This window comes from Galleria mellonella, unplaced genomic scaffold, assembly GCF_026898425.1.
Source record: "Galleria mellonella isolate WM207_F2 unplaced genomic scaffold, CSIRO_AGI_GalMel_v1 utg184, whole genome shotgun sequence".
Classification (NCBI taxonomy): Eukaryota; Metazoa; Arthropoda; class Insecta; order Lepidoptera; family Pyralidae; genus Galleria; species Galleria mellonella.
In genome coordinates this window covers 7,376,558-7,398,394 of record NW_026442025.1, presented here as the reverse complement: position 1 = coordinate 7,398,394, position 21,837 = coordinate 7,376,558, and the positions used below count along the sequence as shown (strand labels likewise).

The window sequence follows — 21,837 nt, the reverse complement described above, 5'->3', positions numbered from 1 at the left end:
TACTTCGAAAACTGCTAAATGTAAAAAATAATATTCTTTGTTAAGATTGCTTTGTAATCGCTAGATGGATGGCAATTTCCTTTGAAAAACTATCATGATGGTACTTTTAGTTACTACACTGTACTGTAGAGGCAGTACCAATGTTTGCTCGTTAATCGTTAGTATTATTAATAAATAAATAAAACAACTCTATAATGGGAATATTTCAACAATTATAATTATCTCAAAAATATTATATTCCAAAGGTAATTCTTAACTTATTGGTGAACACAGCACAAAGCTAGGTGTAGTCTCATATAACATTAAAACTAGTAATTCTGCGAGTTTGCTTTTTATAAATATTAAAATTGTTCTATTTATTTAAATGTACAAATAAAGTGATGATAATTATCTTTAAAAATCGTGTACAATATCAATGGCTGATAGTTAGAAGCATATATTATTGATTTTAATGGAATACAGTTGTTTGGAAATAGTTATACAAGAAATTTGTTTACAATGTGTATTGTTTACTTAAATTTATTTTAAATTCTGAATTATTATGAAACTAAATTAAATACGACAATCATAACAGTTTAATAAACAAACATTCATGACGATATGTCAATTCTTTATTAATTATTCTATATTTGAATTATGTAATGTTTTTCCTAAATATCATTTTCTCTTTTCTTCACTTCGTCCACCTAACTTGTTAAGAAACGACAAGTTATATTGCTATTCCAAATCTCATAAAGATAAGTTTAGTACTTCAGTGTGAATATTTACTATTTAATGACAATATTTGACAGTATACTGTCATCAATATAGATACAAGAGAAAGTCATTGTATAATTTATTACTGACACCAAATTAAGGTCATAAAATTTTTTTTTTAATAAAACTATATCACTGTGGTAATTCAATATTATCTATACCAACTATATAAAGAGGAAAGATTTGTTTGTAAAGGATAAACTCAAAAACCGATTTAAAAATTCTTGCACCTATATAGAGCCTATGTAAACAATGTAACTACATTATCAGCGAATACCATAGACTATATATTATTTTCGAAAATTGTATCTACCCGTGCGAAGCCGGGCTGGATTACTAGTATGCAATATAATGATTATATCAGTTCTTTTTTTATTATGTATCTTTAAATCTATATCACTAATGTTATAAATTTAGGTCCAATTACTAGCAATACATGCCGTAAATTTACGCTTATAGAATTACATATATAAAGAAAAGCTAGCGGTCATACTAATTACGAATATATAGAAATATACATAAATATACAAACAGATTAAAGAATTACAAAATTTAAAGTGCAAGAAGCGCTTTCCAAATACAGGTCGAATGTACATATTATCGATTTAACGCGTTACATGTATTTTATATTGAACAATGCAGTATAATTCTATATCCTTTAAAGAAATATTTTACTGAACTGAATGTTATCTTGTGAAAATCCATATCACTGGTTATTTGAGTAGAAATAATATGGAAAGTTGTGGAAATTCAGGTAGTAATAGTGGTTGTCAATATTCGAGTGTTGACAGTCACACACATACTAATGGTACCGGAATTAAACAAATTAATTCCATTCAAATAACCAGTTTAAAGAAACAAACTTCCCTTACTTGAAATCTTTAAATAATTGAGGTTCTTTATTTACTTTATGAATGTTGGCTGAAAATTAATACTTAGTATCTTTATAAAGTCAAAGTTATTAAAAATTTTATGTTATCTTCTATCCTACATATATCCCAATTGCAATATTTAATTGAAAATTATACTGAATAAATTTGTCTTTTATCTCGTTTAAACTTAATCGTTATGTTATTCAAACTCGTATTTGCTTTAAATTTTATGTTCACATTATAATTTGAGTAACTTAACTTCTCGATCATTTCATTATACAAAGTGATTGAACAAAAAAATCTAAATTTTCGCAATCGCAACTTAACCAATGTTTTTGCATAGGAAATCAGAGTATTGTCATTCTAATCTCGTATTAAATCATAATAAAACAGCAACTTCATAGTATATAATATTTTTGTTCTAGCCAAACATTTAAAATACCTGTTTAACAATAATACCGCTAGCATATGTTCATTTGTTAGCAAATACACTTTTTATCATTTAACAGACTTTATGTCAATCGATACTATGAATAATGAAACTGACCAAATTAGGTTATATAGAAGTTAATTAAATTTAAAACATATATTTTATTCAGAACTAAAGTTTTAAATAAAATATATGTTTCAAACTTATAGCATTATATATATGCCATACACTAAAGATGTCTAAATATTGTCTGTTACTGTAAAAACCACAATTATGGCAAATCTAAAATTTTCTAAATTTATAATATAATAAATACATAGGAGATACGGTAATTGTAAAAAAATGGACAAAATTATGAGAGCATATAATATTTAGCAACTTAATAGTCGAAAGATGGACAGCAACATCACCAAAGCCTAATTATGGCTGCCAACCTACTTGTCAAGTATGACAACTACTGGTAAAACCTCCCAATAGGAGAAGGTCTATGTTCCGCAGTGGATATCTATCGGCTGCTATCATCATAGTATTGTTTGTTGTTTGTATTCGTGGTAAGAAATGTAGGTTACGTTTGTTTTGGTGAAAGGCCCATAATTATTTTTTAATCCTTACATTTACAATTTACTGTTGGCATATCCTAAGATTTTGTTGTGAAACCTAAAATTTATCAATGTATGAGCTTTTACAGTAACATATAATAACACTTTCAATTAGTTTAACTTTGCAAGGACATCATCCATAGCTGTGCCTAACTAAGCAAAATCACTAATTTGCAGATTTGAGTATGACGCACGGTCCAATATTGCTTGCTAAGATATCGAGCATCTTGAATTCTGTTCGCCGCCAACTCGTTGTCTTGCCAAAGCTCGCGCGAAGTTGTTGTCTGCGGCATGAAGATCTGCGTTTTGTTCTTGCAATGATAATGCCAGAGCATGTGCTAAGGCTTCGTCTTCAGTCTGAAAAATAATAGATAGATAGATACTCTTTATTGTTTCCTCCAAAAGATTATAATAGTAAACTTATTCTAGATATAAACAATTATAAGAAAACAATCGGTGACCTTATCGCTAAAAGCTATCTCTTCCAGGCAACCTTTGGATGGAGAGGAGTAATTATAAACAGTTTTATACATCATTGTAAAAGAAATTAATGTATTCTTAAACTAGCTGTATTCCACGGCTTTGTCCTCGTGAATTAGTATATAAAGTATCTTATATGCTAAGATAGGATATAACCTACCCATGTACTAAATTTTATTTCATTCCGTTCAGTAGTTTTACGTTTAAAATTAACAAACAAACGTCGATCGTTACAAACTTTCGCATCTATTATATTAATAGGATGATAATGTAATATTTTTTCAAAGAATATTAGGAAAATATTTTTTCTAAGTTTAATAATGCATGTGTACAATTTCTATGAAGTTGATATGGCTCAGTGGTGGTTTCGTTTAGCTCCCGTTTGTATCGCATAAATATATTTACATTTTTAAATACATATTATGATATAGATGCATGTATTTATATAATGTAAAATATTTCTTATTATATTATGTTTAGCGTAATACAATAAAAAACATTTTTATATGATTATATATACGAAAGTTGTAAGAAATGCGAATGTGTTTATAAGTGGTGTAATTGTGTGAAATGATAGTTACCATATTCCCTTGTACTTCCGTAAATGTCGGCGTATGCACCGCTGCTGCCTTTCGTCGTGCCATAGCTGCATTACTAAAAAAAAAAAAGAATGTAAATAAAGAGCTCTCAGCGTGAAGACAGTATAGCAGGGTCTTTTTTTTTTAGTTCTATTTTAATAAGTGAAATAAGAAGTAAAACAACGGGCCAAATATTGATACTTAAATCTATTAGAAATTTAGTCATTAGAATAAAGATTTCACTGTGGTATCAAATTAAAATTTTAGAAATAGGGTTATAATTTTAGAAATGGTGCTTCAGAATCGATTTCAGAGTTACAAATATTTAGATATTCCAATTAAAGAATTCTTGTTAATTACTCAATGTAAATATAAAAAATTGTTTATTGTGACCTTTTGGTGACTTATCAACTCAATTAATCAACATGAAATTTGGAATACACAATATTAAGACAGATTAAGTTAAACATAAGCTGCTATTCACAGCATATCCATGTTATGTCATCTAAGTTTTAAATAAATTACACTAGTATTAAAAAAAAAATACATACGCTGCCTGCCTTCTCTTGGCGGCTAGTTTGCCTTCGCAGGAATGGTCAGTAGTGTGACGATGCCTCAAGCAAAAGTTTAGAGCGCATTCACTGCATACAAGTGGTACCATCTCTTTCGTTTTACACCCTTTAAATGAACATTTATTTGTGAAAACCTGGAATTTAAATAAAAACTTTTAAAAAATCTTTCCTTCCCTTAAACTCTTTTAAATCAATGTAATTTTTTTCCTATTTCAGAATTTTTTCAATCACACAATAATTATTGGAACACTTACAAATATTGTAAATATGAAAATGAGTTTGTTTGTAACATCTTGACACGTTAATGATACAATCCTTATGATACTTAGTATGTATATAATATTTAGAATGGAAATTAAATTAGGCTATGGTTTTTCGTAATTCACGTCGTCAATTAAAATCACGCAGGTGTATATATAAGATAAAAATGTAAGGAAATATATATAGCTACTATGTGCATTATTTATTCCTTTTAAAAGTCCAACTACACTTGTAATTCCTCCAGTGTTGCAGGTGCTTAGTACAGGTGCTTAGGACAGTAGTCACTTACCATTAATGAGGTTACTCTTGAAATAAATTCCAATAAATCGATATTTAAATTGTGACATTTCGCACTTTCGAATTGCATTACTAGCAAAATCGACTAGCGATAGATATTGTAACTTGTCATTGCCAACTATTGTAAATCAATCCCAATTATAACCTAATTCCTAACTGTTGTTTCATGAGTGCAGTATGAAAATGTCATTAGCATTAGATTGGATTGATCTTTATATTAGATTCAAGAGTAAACCGACAGAACCACATACTGGTTTGCTCTCTGTGTTATAAAAAAATATATGGAATATGGCATGACAATTTACAGTTACCTTATTTCTTCTTTCTCTTGCTGGATCTGAAGTGCATTGGTTGTCTATGTGCGCGCCAACAGCCACATCTGGTGGTTCGCCGCGTCGACCAGGTACAGGCGCACTACACAATGGGCATACGGGCACTTGTACATCGTGAGTATTTGGTTCGGGGCACTCGTGTTTTGCATAAGCAAAATGGTCGGAACTGAAAATTAATAACATTTTATTACAATTGTGCTATTTTAACTTACTTGTACCAGTAATTAAGATTTAATTACTTCTTTTATCCTTTAATATGTGCAATCAATCTCATCTTATGAGCAGAGCATATAAAAACTATATTCAGATGGACACTTTTCCAAACAATCATCTCCCAATGGCGAGATTGGGAAGATTGATTATGTAATGCCTCTTTAGTCACTTATAACAGTTATTGAGCTCTTTTGTTAATTATCTTAAATAATATGAAATAAAATAAGAGTTTATGTTCAAATATGTTACATTACTTGATTGATTAAATAATTAGTTTCAAGTATTTAAATTCATGAGATTAAAATTTAGCATGGCAGTTTGTAGTTTTAGGTATGTTCAGATAAAATTTGGAAATATTTTTAATTAATTCATATTTAAGAGAAGAAACTGCCTGATCAATGAAGAGTCAATACTACTGAGTTTAGACAGGAGTTCCACATTATAAGTAAGAACTAAGAAGTACAGTTGATGTAGAGTGAAATTTGCTGTTTCACTCTTTACTCATGTCCTTACACAAAAAAATTGTCATTACAGAACTTACCAGAAAACTTCACGACAAGCACCACATTTCATAGGCAAGAAGTCTGAAAAAAAAAATTGATATTGTACTATTAATAAGTGAAAATAAGGATTTACATTTGATCTATTAATATTATAAAGGTGAGTCTTGATCTCTATTTGTTATTCAATAACTCTGAAATAACTTAATCAATTTTAATGAAATTTAGAACACAAATACTATATTAAAGCTACAGAATACTGCTAGTTAAGCTATGCAAATAAAAACAAAGAATCTTAAACAAGGTATTTAATGTTATGCATAAATTTATTGCATCACTTAAACAGTATAGATAAATAATATTAATATAAATGGGCAGCAAATAGTTCATAAAGTCAAAATTAATAATGTTATTCTATTTACATTACAAGGACTATCCTTTTCTCTTATCTACTATCAGTCCCAGAATTAAGAGCAAATTATTTATACATGCATCATGAGGATAGATTATGGAATTTGAGCCGTTTAGGAAGGCTAATATGCAGATCCTAATTTATTATTCTATTATACATATATATTTCAAAAATATTCGGTCTTAATAAAAAAAAATCAAGTCAGTAGAACAAAGTCATGGAATTAAAATTTTGATCCAGAACAAAGACAGTGTTCCGTATGATGACATCATGAAATTTTTTTTTGGTCATCACATTCATCAAGAAATATTGCTAATATTTTGTTACAAGAACTATTATAACAAATATTTATTGATAGTTATTTATTTCCTATAAAATTTCAATTTCACCTTTACACGCAAAATATTTGATATATTTAATTAAAAAAAAACTCACCTAATTTATTACATGATTTGTAAGAACAATTCTTGCCAATATGAGGAAATTCCATTTTAATAAAAATAACTTAAAATAGATTGAAGTCGAAAAAACAATAACGTCGCTAAAATTGTGACACTGTTTATATTTCATAAATATCGATATTAATGCGTCATCATGTGAAGAAATTATTCATTGACAATCACTAATTACCCACTTAGTATTTCACAACATAAAACACAATTCCAATTGAACAATTCACGGTACATGACATTTTAACATAACATGCATGGCCTGACAATTGACATGACATGTAAAGTTAGTCGTTCATAGACTAAGGAATAAATACAACTAAGGGACTATAATTACTAGAGAATTTTTACACGTATACTAAACGTACGTATACGAGTTTTCATATGATACTATAACATAAACGCTTTAATGGTTCCAGTTTGCAGCATTCGATATTCTACCATTATAACGTACTCTTGGTAAAACTCAAAGATTATAAATATACTTAGATTAAGAATCGATCCTAGGATTTTTTTAATCTACGTTTAATATGAGATTTTTGTTTTTTAACATGTCAATCTTATATCATCTACACAGATTATTTACTACCTTAATTATAAACCTAAGTAAACAATTCTATTTACTAATTCACTTAAGCACAAACCAATTTTTATCCTATGATAAAATTGTCTTTGTCTTTGCCTTAGAGTGGAATGACCTTTTTGTCCTTGTATATTTGGCATCTGTCATTTTCATTTCATTGTTGTCGAGTGAGTCAAAAAGGTCAAAACATTTTCAAGATCTAGTCGTCGTGTTTGGCGAGCTATTTATTATATTTTTCTGTCCAGAATAAACAATAAGTGATCCCACCCAGTGTGGATCACTAAATAAACCTGGGTTATATTGAATCATTAATAGACATAATGAGTAAAATCATCCCCTCTGCTGCTAAACTTCTGGCTACAAACACTATTCCGGTACGTACTGCATATTTAATGAAGTAAACACTCTTTTACAATATTACACTTTAAATTATTAAATAATATCTGATAGAATGCTTTTATAATTAACATTTCGTTGATAGATATTATATATTTACAGAAATCGGCCGTTCCAATAGTATCCACATCGACAGCAAAATATAGTACTAAAAAGGAGGCAACATTTGAAATTAAGGTAAAGATTGGCATTGAAATTTTGTAACTAAAATATATTTAAATAGATTTTTTTTATAAACCTATATCATAATATTAATTATTGTATTAAGTTTGTTGAAATTATATAACTTAACCTTCAAATGTCATGTGTAACTGTGTTGATAATCTCAGTGACGTGTTTGGTATTGTCTAATTTATAATCCTGTCTTTTAGAATTTAACTTCCTGCAAAATTTTATAGTTTTATTATAATCCTACATCTAAACATTTATATCTTTACTGCATTAAAATTAGTTGTAATAACGTTATTGTGGTCAACACTAATTTAGATTTTTAGTAGTTTCTCCATTGTAATTGTAGTCAATTAAAGCTGCCATAAATCTTATATCCTAATCTTTAGGAAGGAGTCCATGAGTGCTTAATATGGGAATGAACATTTTACAGTTTTGAAAGATACTAAGTAGATAAGTATCTTGTGATGTACTCCAATAAATAGTGTGCACACAAATTAAATAGTTTTTGTGCACACTATTTTAACTTCATTCATTTTGGATATTAATATTATATAGGATATATTTTTTACCATATGTTAAAATTAATATTAAAAAAAAAAATCAATTACAATAAAAGTACAATCGTTTTGTAGATATTCAGGTTTTCATTTTGCAAAAATGTCAATCTTTTTAATATATTTTTGTTATTACATGTATAGATAAATATATATATTCATGTTTTGTGTCTGATTAATCCTTTTGTCTTATTTTTCCTTAAAAATTGTTATAGTTTTTACTTAATTTGAATATTAAATAAGTAACAGTGCTGTAATATATTTGTAGCCCTACAAACTCCATAAATTGGAGAAGGGTCCTGCAACATCAGTAATTCTCACTGCAGAAGATGCAATCAATATATATGAGAAATTAGCAATGCTGCGTAGAATTGAAACCTCAGCAGGAAACCTGTATAAGGAAAAAATAATCCGAGGCTTTTGTCATTTATATTCAGGTATGTCTTTCTCAATTTCTTTTTAAAATTTAAATGTTACTTAGATAGGATAATAATTTATGTAATTTACATGAATTGATTTAGTTTTGTTTAAATTTTGATTATATATGACAGTAAAATTACAAGATACAAAGATATATTTTACCTTTCTATATAAAACAAATTTAAATTTCTGTAATGTACAGGCATTACAGGAATTTCATTATGTCTTGTTTATTGTAGACAGGAAAAAAATTAAACTGCTCACCACACACAACAACTTAATCTTGAAACTGTGTTGACCTTTTTGACTAGTCCAACAACTTAGTTACCAGAAATTAAATGTAAGATACAAAAAAAAAATTTTAGTCAAAACTCATCTGGCAAAAACAACATTAATATATTTCACTCGGTAGATGCTCTAATACCATTAAAATGTACTCTTGCAAGGTTTGCTTTTTACAAATTTCACAAACATTTTATATTTTTCTCTGTGACATGCCATGACTGTTGCTTGCAAGCCAATGTACATACTTATTATTATTTAATCCACGGGTGTTAATTCTACCTGCATATTTATTGTTATGCTTATAGTGAAGTAAACATGTTTCATCTATAACTTATCAGGTCAAGAAGCGATTGCTGTGGGCATGCGCACAGCTATGCGTGATGTTGATTCTGTGATCACTGCATATCGCTGCCATGGATGGACGCATTTAATGGGGGTTGATTTAGTGGGTGTGCTGGCTGAGCTCACTGGCCGCAAGTCTGGCTGTTCTCGAGGGAAGGGTGGATCTATGCATTTATATGGAAGGAACTTCTATGGTGGCAATGGTATTGTCGGTGCTCAGGTATGTTTTACTTTTTATTTGTTTGTCTGCATGTCTGTAGAAACCTACACATTTGTCTGCATGTCTGTAGGTTTCTACAGACATGCAAACAAATGTGTACGCTAATCTTAGAAAGGGTTTAATCGATCCGAATGCAGTTTTTACTAATGCGTTGCCATTTGCTCCATTTAGTGTTTTTTTTATTTCAATCTGTTCATAAATAAAAAAGTTATATCAATCTAAAAAATCACATATAAAATGCTATAAAATTACCGATCAGTTTAATTGGCTGAAACTTTACGAAGGTATCAGATACGTAATTATCATTTAAGTATATAATACAATATAAGATCGGATTCATAAAGAGTTCTAATGGTAATGATATACGAGAACTACATAGTTAGAAGCAGGCAACGCCGCGGGAAATGGCTAGTACAAAATATAAGCAATGAAGAAGGATATAGCTGGTTTTAGTATGGATTAGTAAATATTCTAGAATTCTCAATGAATTCCTGATATCTAATACATATTTAATTTGTAATATTAGGTACCACTAGGTGCAGGTATCGCGTTCGCCCACAAGTACAATGATGACGGCGGTGTTAACTTCGCATTGTACGGCGACGGCGCCGCCAACCAGGGACAATTGTTTGAAGCATACAATATGGCCAAACTGTGGAATCTGCCGTGTGTCTTTGTCTGTGAGAATAATGGATATGGTGAGAAATTTTTCTTTTTATATCATGCAATCAGTATTAGTAATATTTTAATAGATCAATATAGAATGTATGTAATTAGTCTTTTTCGAGTGTCAGCTTTGAAAAGGGATTTAATTTTCTTGCGGCATTGAAAGCGAGTTTAATCCTATCAGCATTGAAAGTTGCCTTATCTTTTGTATTACAAATAAATTTTTATTTTACAAAAATTATACCAACAAAAAACCAACTATTACTATAAGCTAGTACAACAATGACTAACCTAAGACTATTTTGCATCATACATTAAAAAACTATTAAAAAAATACAAGTCAAATAATAACCGTCTTTGTGAAGTTGCTTTGTTATCTCACGCGACATTATATTTAGTAACAAAACCTTTGCTCCAGGTATGGGTACCAGTATAGAACGTTCTTCTGCAAGTACAGACTATTATTCGCGTGGTGATTTCATTCCTGGTATTTGGGTGGATGGTATGGATGTACTGGCAACCAGAGAGGCTACACAGTTCGCTATCGATTATTGTACCAGTGGTAAAGGTAAGCATCAGCCCTAGAATTGTTGTTTATCCCTATTAGTATTATAAATGTAAAACTAAGTTTATAGTTTAACCAATCATTATGATATTTGGTATATAGATACTATATGGGATGCAGAAAGATATAGGCATATATATTTTATTTTGTCTAGTAAATATATCCTAGTAAATGCAAACAAAATCGCGGGTAAAAGCTAATGTAATGTATGGCTGAAATTTTCTCAGTGATATTTCATCATGGGACGTAGGCAGTAATGACTTCCATTTTCAAGAATTCATTAGTCTCTAATGAATACGCGAGTCATGCCTCTAATATCTAGTTATTATTAACTATCATAATATTTAGGTATTTGTTTTTTTCCTACTAAATATATAAAGAGTGAAATAATAAACTTATTCTATAATTTTATTCAGGTCCGCTACTATTGGAGATGGAGACATACAGGTACTCTGGCCACTCGATGTCGGATCCTGGTACATCGTACCGAACGCGCGACGAGGTACAGGAGGTCAGACAGACGAGAGACCCCATCACCTCTTTCAAGGAGAAGATAATCACTTATGAATTGGCTACACCTGATCAACTAAAGGTAATTAATGCATATTTTTCTGATTTACTAAAGATATTAGTCCTTTTTTTTCACCATATCATCATTATATCAGCTGTTAACTTTCCACTGCTGAATATTTATATATAAATATAATTTTATTTTATTTTATTGGCACATAAAACAGATCACAACTATAAAAAACTTGAGTAATAATTACATTTGTGATTCGGCTAGGTTATAATCCAATTACATTATGTGCACAGCTTGAGTAATTCATGAAAAGCAAACACATAAAATAAAAAAAATTATTGCCTCATTTAGTTAATGTGGCATTCTTTATTACATTGTGATGTCATGTGGCACATTTTATTTTTGCTTCTCAAATTCATCCAATTTATAGAGTGGGTATAACCCACTCTATAAATTGTTACTGTGTCGCTAGCGAAACTACGCTGTGAACGGCGAAGTATGTCGTTTAATGTAAATGGTATTTTACTTTTATATTTTTACTCGCCAATGTATCTTGGGGGAATATAAAACTAAACATTTGAATTTAAAATTTTAATTTACTTGAATCCTCAGGAATGGCAACGCATGGGGGTATCATGGGCGAAACAGTATACTCTGTTATGTCCATGGTACTCCTCATGTCTATAGATGACGGTTACCACTTTTCATCAGATGGGCCGTCAGCTTCTTTGCCATTCGAAGTTGTATAAAAAAAAAACTTAATTTTGTTAAATTTTTCTTATAACAGGAAATCGACACTAGAGTTCGTAAGGAGGTGGACGAAGCAACTAAAATAGCTAAGTCGGACAGTGAAATAGGTCCGGAGGAGCTCGCCGCAGATATCTACTACAACAATTTAGAGCCTGAAATCCGCGGTGTAAGCCCCGACTCGCCGTTGCAGCACATAGAGGTCTCTGCACGAAATTAGTTCTTATTAATAAGTTTATAAGGTCTCTTATCCCGTTACAGAATGCTAATTCTGAAATCTAGATCAAATTCATGATATCCTCTTCATCTTTATAAGGTTAGAAGAGGATGGCACGGTTTGTGTTATTTATAAAACGTATATTTCAACCAGCATATAATATGATCCCAATAATTGACTACCTACATATATTTAGTTTATACATTTAGACTTTTTAGAGGCATGCACATGGCGAACAGAACACGTTTCTTTGTTTTAGAAATAAAACAATTGTTTTTTATTGTGAATGACATTGTAAACTGATTTTCGTATGTGATGAATTTGTAAATAATTTGAATTTATTTTTAAATGTATACAATATTATATAATATTTGGCAGGGTATATTTTTAAAGTATAGTTTATATATTACTGTATAATATTAAAAATATACCTGTTTACCATTATTGATTTAACACATTTAAAAATATCATTCATTATATTTTGAATAAATGACAGTAAACTGTTAATAATAGTATTTATTTTAAAACGAAAGAATTCGTGTTCGATTGTAATCCGTCATACTAGATATATTAGCTTATTTAGGAGAATACTTACTAGTTAGCAAAACGTTATAAAATATGGATGTATAAAAGCCTAAGAGAAAGTGATACTGCCAAAATCATTGTAAGCTATTAAAAGACAATCGCATGATTGGATAAATATATTTTACATATAATAAAATGTAAAAATATCTTTTTTAACAAATATTTGTATGTTAGTTTTAGTGCATAACTGTACATTTAAAAACAGGAAATCATTTGTTTCATTTTTGTTAAGAAGCCTACTTTTTAATGGTGAGATTAAAATATTTTTTCCTTGTAAATATACTTTTATTTATACAGTTTTGTTATCAGAATAATACTTGATATAATTTTTTAATGCCAATTAAGTTTGGGACTAAGTTTACAAATGTAAAACCTACCTTTTGTTTATTAAATTAAAAAGACATCAATATTGTTCTTTTTTTTTCTCTCAAATACGTTGGTAAATTTAAAGTCTCTGTTAATTTACTAGTTTTTACTCGCCACCTCGTCCATTTCAACTACTATGTGTGTAACAAATTTATCATAATTATACCTAATTAGGTATTCCGTTTTATACAATTATAACGGAGATTTTTTTTTCTTAAAATTTTCGTGCATTGAGATACGCAAAAGAACTCTGCCTATACAGCTGTTCTCTTCATAATTCTTAATTTCTAGTAGGTATAAACTTTTTTCTTTGTACATCTAATAGAGTTATTGACTACAGTATGTCAATATTAATGATGAATTTACGTCATTTAAACCACAATTACAATCGAGTTTGTATCGTTAATATTTCTTAGTAGTTAGGCCATTAATAGTTACAATTTGCTGTATAAAATGTACTTTGTAATTAAAATTTAATCTATACTTGTTATAATACACATAGGATCGTTTATAGACTGGACTGTCTACTTAAACCGTGATAAGTATGAATTTATAAAACCTGAATTACCTCGAGGATTTAATAATAAAAACGATGAAAACAATTTTTACATTTACCTGTAAAAATTTGGCTATAAACTCATTGTCGGTATGTACTACCACTTCTATGTATTCCTATTTATCCGACTTTAAGACATATCTCACGGGAAAAAGGGATTGCTAATAATGGGGCCCAATTGCTAGCAATATAGCCTATCTTTTTTTAGTGGGTGAAAATGGCATGGTAACCCCGCTTGCGCTATCGGTTTACGTTGACGGGGTACCAGTGAGAGGTGATAGGTGACGATGAAAAGGCAGGTCAGTTAGCCTATCATGATGAATTCAACGATAAATAATATACCCTGTCAGGCCGATCTCCGCGTAGTCGCCTCTGGAAACCATCGTGCTGAATTCCAGGTGTATTCATCACGATAGGTTAATTGACCAGCCTTTTCATTCTAATTTATAATATTTTACTGGTGATATACTATTAACACAGGTGGTGTTGCCATTCCATTTGTTTTTTAATGGATGATAATGGAATGGTAACCCCACCCGCGCTATCGGAATACACCGGCGGGGCACCAGTGAAGGATGATAGGTGAGGATGAAGCAGGTCAGTTAGCCCATCGTGACAAATTCAACAAGAATTGTTTACGATGGTTTCCAGGGGGAACCACGTGGAGGTCGACCTAATAAGGCATATTGCTAACAATGGGGCTGTCAAACTCCATTACTAACAATCCCTTTCCCCCCGGTTGCCATTCCATTATCATCAATTAAAAAAATAATGTATTTAAAAAAGAAAAACTAAGACTAACTAGTACTTATTTAATACCCATAGCTCTGCTTAGTTTAGATCTAGGGGGGGGGGGGTTGTGCAATATTTCCAGCGGTATTTTTTTTAATATTAATTCCTAAACAAATTGACAAATCTCAAAAGCATCTTTCCATCTTTTATTTGCCATTTTCAACTATAATTGATTTTACAGAAACCAACATATCCAGTAATATAGTATGAGAATAGTACTAAAAAGGAGGCTACTTTTGAAGTTAAGGTTACAATATTACACCTAATATTACTTATTATATGAACAAATTTCTATCTTCTATCTAAATTGAACTATCCAGCAAGTTGTCTTTTACACCAATCACGCTGTATATACATTTATGCAGTTAAATAAATATACTTCATATTCTGTCTGGTGCATTAATTACGATGGTTTTCAGGGGAAGCCATATGGAGGACGACCTGATTGCTATCGCTATATTTGCTAGCAATGGCGATTAATACTCTCATTACTAGCAATCTCTTTCACCCCAGCAACAGGTTTGTTAAACCCTATTGCTAACCGCCGGCTAATAATTTATTGTTCCATTAGGTCAAGAAGCTGTCACTATAGGTATGCACGCGGCGATGCGTGGCATGTATACATCGATCACGTCATACAGGTGTCACGGGTGGACGTATCTGTTGGGAGGTAGTCTACTGGGTGTGTTGGCCGAACTCACAGCCCGCAAGTCAGGCTGTTGCAGGGGCAAAGGAGAGTCTATGCATATGTTTACCAAGAACTTTTTCGGAGGCAATGGTATAGTTGGAGCTAGGGTCTCGACGATGTTTACTGTTCATGTTATTTTTACTTTATTAAGCGAAAATATTTTTAAGCAGTTAGAAATTATTGAGTCATTAATGAGCCCAACTATTTGACACACTAGTGCGTCACTTATAGTCTTTTCACATTCTATTTTATTTACATTTATATGAGTAGGTACGTCATATATAGATAATGATTTTAACAATTCTACTGTCGTTAAACTAATATAAGTAGGTAATTACGACATATGAATGGCATATATGTATGTAGGTACGATAGAGCTGCTGTTGTGGCCAAATTTTTTACATTTTTGCAATCAATTAGATTTTTGGGAACTGTGATTTTATTTTTACTCCTTAAACCAAGTATTTAGGAATATTGTAGGATTCGCTCACAAATACAAGATGACAACTTTTCATTGTACGGCGATGGTGCGGCTAACCAAGGTCAAATATTTGAGGTCTACAATATGGTGAAATTGTGGAGTTTACCCTGTGTTTTTGTTTGTGAAAATAATAAATATAGTAAGAATATGACTTAAGTATTATATTTGATATCAGGATACAGTTAGGAATATTCCTTGTTATGTATATAAATAAGCCTATCAGTCTAGGAATTTCTTTTATTTTGGCAATATAAACGCTCTTGTAAATCTTTAACATTCAATTTAATCAATTATAATTATAGGTCCCAGTGTAGAATGGGCCATCCCTTATTTTCCCGTAGGTGTCGTAAGAAACTATAAAGAGAGCAATATCATTTCATTATTAACCAAAAAATATCCGTATAGCTAATAGTATCATAAAAAAATTCCATGTATTTCCGTATAAATTTATAGCTACAGCATAGCAATAATTAGGTCGTTGGAAAATAGAAGAGTGGAAAGACGTAGGCGCAAATCTCTGTATATTGATTTCATACTGCAATGTTGTTTCAAGATGTGGTAATGTCCTAGATGACTTTAATAAGACTATAACATGCGTTTCTTATAAGAATATTCTTTGATAAATCATATAAAATCAATAGTTTATTATTATAATATTTTTATATAGGAAATAAAATAAAGTTTGGCCAACATACTCATAATCTCATTTTATTCTATACAACTTTTTATATATGTTTACAATACAAGAATTACACACATTAATAGATAAATAACAATATAAAAATAACATTGGTTGTTTTAATTGAGCGTACATTATTTCAGAAACACGATATATGTACTTATAGATTTTTTTACCTACTGCTAGAAAATGCTAAAAGATGCCTTTAAAATACTGAATTAATAAGTAGTAATAACATTATTATTTATATGCCATAAGATTTTTTCATGTAGGCACTGAAAATTTATAATTTTTTAAGAATAGTAATAGTGTAATCAATACATACATCCTTATATAATATATATCATTTTTCAAGGACATCCAACCATTGTCCAAATCGAGTCATTACACAAAATTCAAAATTATAAATGTAAGTAAAATAGTGAATAAATTATTTGAGGTATATTTTAAAGATATTTATAATTACATAAAATCTTTTAAAAAAGGATAACACAAACTGTATAAATATAATCAAAAAAAGCTTCTACAAAATAGGTATATAACTAGAGCTAATTTTTAAGGGTTAAGGGAATGTTCTGGGTCTAGAAATAAATGGGAATGCTTGGATTTTATTGTTTAGGTTAGGTTAGGTTATATTTATACTTATAATATCTACAAAGCAGTAGTTATAGGATTTCGGATAATTTGGCAGTTCTGAAATGACTAGTTCAATTAGAAGTGTACAGTTATATTAATATTAACGATTTTCAATGAACATTAGGATATACACTCGTTATCTAAATCATATTTTTAAAGATGTTTTGTAGGTAAGTACCGTTTTCTAATTCCTCACGTACCAAGTTTTTCGCTGCCACTTATTAGGTAGGTAGATTTAAGTGCATTTTTACTTAAAAGATTATATGGTTTCCAATGTTCCATTATTGTGGGTTCCTTTATTAATTTTTACGATGAGGTATGATTAGCAATTAAGTTGTAGCATAACACAGGCAAAAATTTGTTAACTTTTATAATTGAACGAACACACCACAATATGTAGTTATTTTTGCGACTCGCTACTTTGTTAAGGCACAATTTGAAGCATTAAAAATGCGAAACACGACGTCTAGCGCAGCATAATCGATTTTTACATGAATATTCTGTTTTAAAATCAATAATTTCCAGAATAGAAACACGAGAAGAAATCTCATGTTAGTAAGATAAATCTTATGAAATCCTATTTTTTTACTATATTTAACGAATCTAGTTGATATTGCGCTTTGATATTCGGCATTAGGCGTACTATGATATTTTGCGTATCCAATACTATGATTTTATAATTGGCGTATTGATGGTCTAATCTCGTGATACAGTATTGTGTACTTTGAACACCTTTAATCTCTATAGAGACACGTTTACAAATCATCCTCACTGAATCAAGCAGCAGCATTTTCTACGTTCTCGTCACTTTCTTCTACGAATCCGCACTGTAGCTCGTACAATTTGGCATATATGCCTTTACTAGCTATAAGCTGGTCATGAGTACCGGTTTCGGCGACCACACCGCGGTCCACCACGCAGATCATGTCGGCGTTCTGTATGGTCGTTAGTCGGTGCGCTATAATCAGGCAGGTGCGACCTTCGCTCGCGCGGTCCAAAGCTTCTTGTACTATCTGAATGTGAAATTAAATTCTTCAGTTGGAAAAATGGAAGCCAGATAAAGTCATTATCTTTCTTAAATATTTTTACGGTAGGGTCAAGAGGTCACGAAATAGGAAAAGAAAATGGCATCATCATCATTTCAATACATCGTCCACTTCTGAACAAGATCTACCTCATATTTCGTCAGAAAATATGGAGCTATTTGCATTCAGATTTTTGAGATATCCTAATTTTGTTAATGACAATGAGAGAATTTGTAGAAGTAGTTATTAATAGTTTTTTCTAATTTAAGTTTTCAAAAAGTCATAGCTCTTCAAACACATTTATTGTTAGTGACAGACTCATAATATAAACCCAACGTTTTCGTGGTTGAATCTTAAAATTTTTCTTGATATTTTATAATTGAATAAGTTCGTTATTAGAATTTTTTTATATTATTATGATGCCATCAATGTGTCTAAACTAGATTATGTCCTATTCAAATTATGACCAAATGAAATTGGAACTTTAGACGTGAATTTCAAAAGGTTCTAAAAAAATTTTTGTACCTTTTCACTGTGGGTATCCAAGGCAGAAGTGGCTTCATCCAACAGCAAAACCCTGGGATTCCTCACCAGGGCACGCGCTATAGCAATTCTCTGCTTCTGTCCACCTGATAGCTGGGATGCACGCGCTCCAATTCTGGTGTCGTATCCCTAATGATGTAAATTTATGTTAGATTCAAAGTTTTCAAACAGCCAAAACAGATACATTTAAATTGATCAGAAGTCATTTGTATAACATTTATTCATATGATTAAAGTAAACAGGTAGATACCAGTAAAAAGGGTTCTAAATTTAAATTTGTAATGCAGAAAATTATCGTTGCAAAATTTACTGCTTTTGTATACTCTATTGTGGTGAAGTAGTGAGTAATCATGATGAAATCTTTGCGATGTCACAATTAAACAAATGTACGGCGGAGTTACACAATAATTACAGAACAGAAAAATAATATTAATAACGGTTCAAAATTGATGAAGATGGATTGAATTCGTGGTATGCCCAGAAAATGTAATTGAATTATTATATGAATTATTGGAAAATGGTTTCAAATGTTTTTGTACCTGAAGTAACAAACTTACCGTGGGCAATGCAGTTATGAAGGAGTGCACATTAGCAGCCTTAGCAGCTGTTACAATTTCTTCGATAGAAACAACCCTAGTATTGTCCCCGTACGCTATATTTTCTGCTATTGTCCGGTCAAACAGCACCGGCTCTTGGGACACGATGCCCAAGTTTTTACGCAGAGTTGAGAGTCGCATATCATTTGTGATGCTATAATCATCCAGGTACTGAGAATGTAGAACATAGAAGTTATAATATTGTGACGAATTTAATTTAAAATTTTCTGTATTGTAAGAAATTAATTGTATTTTGGCATTTCATGCTTCGTTAACTAATTAATATTACCGATAGAACATGATTTTACAAGATTTTTTTTACATTACATAAGCTGATTCATATGGATAGGGGGAGGAATTAAACAAAATAACAAATTCAGTACCTGCAGTAGTTATATAACTTACCACATTGCCATCATCAGGGTCATACAATCTTTGCAGTAATTGTATTAAAGTGGATTTGCCGCAGCCACTTGGTCCTACTAAGGCGACTCGCTTTCCACTTGGTATCGATAAAGAAAGTCCGCGGAGCACTTCAACCTCTCGCCTTGTCGGATATCGGAATTTTATATTTTTGTACTGAATCTTCCCCTCGGCCACCTATAGCAATATAAATGTACTATTTAATAAAAAGTAATAGTACTAACAGCTTCACAAAAGAGAGAAAACAAAGTTAGAACTTTAAGAAGTAATAGGTATGCAATAATTATTGTCCTAATTTTACTTGTACTCTAAAATTCTTAATTCTCAATCTACAGTTTTTTGTCAAATTGGATTTTTGGCTAAATTGTGATAATAAAAAATCAGTAAAAATTAAAAAAAAGTGTCCCGTCAATACTTTTGTCGTTAGAGTATGTAAATTGCATTAAATTCGTCATTGTAATTAGAATTAATAATCTAATCTGGAGGTTCGACAGTGAAATATGTAGGCACGATGAAGCTGGTAAATATATAGCTCATATAGTAACAACCCACTAACGTTTCATTGCCGGGCAGAGGTTTATTTCTATTATCATGTTGGCCAGGTTAATAGCTAAGTTTTATTTAGAGTTTCTTCTTTTACGTTCCGGTGATGAAAGGGAACTAAGATACATTGGACAAAAATGAAGACTCTATCGTCACACGGATGATCAAGCTGCGTACTAACATAGTTTTCGGCTATAGCGGGTGCATGTGTACTCTCGACGAGCGGCCGCCGCTGCAGCAGCGTCATCACGCGGCCTGCCGCGCTCACGGCTGCACCGAAATTGGGGGCAAACGCCAGCGCTTGTCCCATCATCCATGCACCAAATATCAGCGCTTCTGATACCCTGAGGAAGAGGGAAGTGATATCTAATTTTCTGAGTAATGAGGAGTGCAATGGATGGCCCAGAACATTTAGTTTGTCTGTGGGTCCATAATAGTGTACTAAACTAACTAAATACTTGGTTAACCTGTTTGGGTTAGTTTATACAATTAGGGTTCTAGCGAGATCTAGAAGTTACTGAACTAATTATTTTTCTTTTTTTTAAATATTAATAATGATGGACAATTAGAGATAAGATTTAAGATAACTTCTTCTTTTCAAAGTCATACGAGTATATATTATATTTATTACTGCTAAATGCTTTGAAAAAGTACATTTTTACAATAAGCATAAATTTACTATTCAATTTTGTGATGGAGATTTTGTTAAAAACAACACTATGGACAACATATACCCATACTGATTCCCATGATAATGTAATACCCTGTATTATTACTTATGAGATGTCTCTGTGCCCTGAAATGTCACACCTTTCAAACCGACACAATTATGCAAATAGTTGCTTGACTGGAGAAAAGTGAGACAATACTGCTCCTTCAGATGGATTGTGCACAAACTAATTAACCATAATTTTGAGTGCAAACTTACTTGATGACATCTTTATAATGCACATCCTTGTTAGCGACGAGCACACCGCCGTACCAGAGAGAGAGCGCGTATCCGGCGACGGGGGCCGTTTGTCCAAATGAAAACACTGAACCGCGCCATCGCATGCTCTTGATGGCTTCATTGCGAGCCTCTATGCCTGCCTTTTGGTAGCGGCTTAGGACTCCGTCTTCGCCACCTGACGCGCATTAACATTAATAACGATTTGCATCAGCCTTTAAGGAAATAGCAAAGACGTAGTTTTCTGTCAATTCTGCCAAAACTTTTGTTAGTTTTAGGCTTTTTTAACCTACACAACAAGAATTTAAATATTAATCAATATACGTTTTAAAATTGTACATACAATATACTTTAATTACTATTTACAATTGGAATAGTCTGATAATTGTCTAGATTTCCAATATTAGAGTATTTAACAGGACAAAGCTAAAGTTTGATAAATGATTCACACCAAATTTACACAACATAAGCGATTCTACGTGGAAATTAAAAACAAATTAATTAATCATAGCTAATTTTTATTAATATCACCCCAAAA

General features: G+C 31.0%; 3 protein-coding genes across 4 annotated transcripts in view; 1 reads left to right on the top strand and 2 right to left on the bottom strand.

Annotated features, from left to right (window-relative positions):
- Positions 1-192: 192 nt before the first annotated feature.
- LOC113512074 (AN1-type zinc finger protein 2A-like) lies at positions 193-6,996 on the bottom strand. Its single transcript, XM_026895847.3, has 6 exons — positions 6,738-6,996; positions 5,932-5,974; positions 5,157-5,343; positions 4,267-4,421; positions 3,719-3,791; positions 193-3,014 (listed from the first exon to the last, which is right to left on the bottom strand). Exons 1-6 carry the CDS (start codon positions 6,790-6,792, stop codon positions 2,868-2,870), a joined length of 660 nt encoding a protein of 219 aa, XP_026751648.1. The 5' UTR covers positions 6,793-6,996; the 3' UTR covers positions 193-2,867.
- Positions 6,997-7,477: 481 nt separating this feature from the next.
- Positions 7,478-13,432, top strand: LOC113512046 (probable pyruvate dehydrogenase E1 component subunit alpha, mitochondrial). Its single transcript, XM_026895810.3, has 8 exons — positions 7,478-7,708; positions 7,833-7,907; positions 8,724-8,892; positions 9,499-9,722; positions 10,249-10,420; positions 10,807-10,956; positions 11,370-11,545; positions 12,264-13,432. Exons 1-8 carry the CDS (start codon positions 7,655-7,657, stop codon positions 12,441-12,443), a joined length of 1,200 nt encoding a protein of 399 aa, XP_026751611.1. The 5' UTR covers positions 7,478-7,654; the 3' UTR covers positions 12,444-13,432.
- Positions 13,433-16,600: 3,168 nt separating this feature from the next.
- The window catches only part of LOC113512163 (multidrug resistance protein homolog 49-like), a 36,841-nt gene continuing 31,604 nt past the window's right edge, over positions 16,601-21,837 (bottom strand). For both annotated transcript variants that reach the window (XM_031909197.2, XM_026895966.3), the window contains 6 exons: positions 21,282-21,477; positions 20,535-20,697; positions 19,793-19,987; positions 19,349-19,558; positions 18,774-18,920; positions 16,601-18,236 (listed from right to left, as the gene is read on the bottom strand). In XM_031909197.2, coding sequence (XP_031765057.1) covers positions 18,000-18,236; positions 18,774-18,920; positions 19,349-19,558; positions 19,793-19,987; positions 20,535-20,697; positions 21,282-21,477 — 1,148 coding nt within the window. In that variant the 3' untranslated portion in view covers positions 16,601-17,999. The remainder of the gene's footprint in view (positions 18,237-18,773; positions 18,921-19,348; positions 19,559-19,792; positions 19,988-20,534; positions 20,698-21,281; positions 21,478-21,837) is intronic.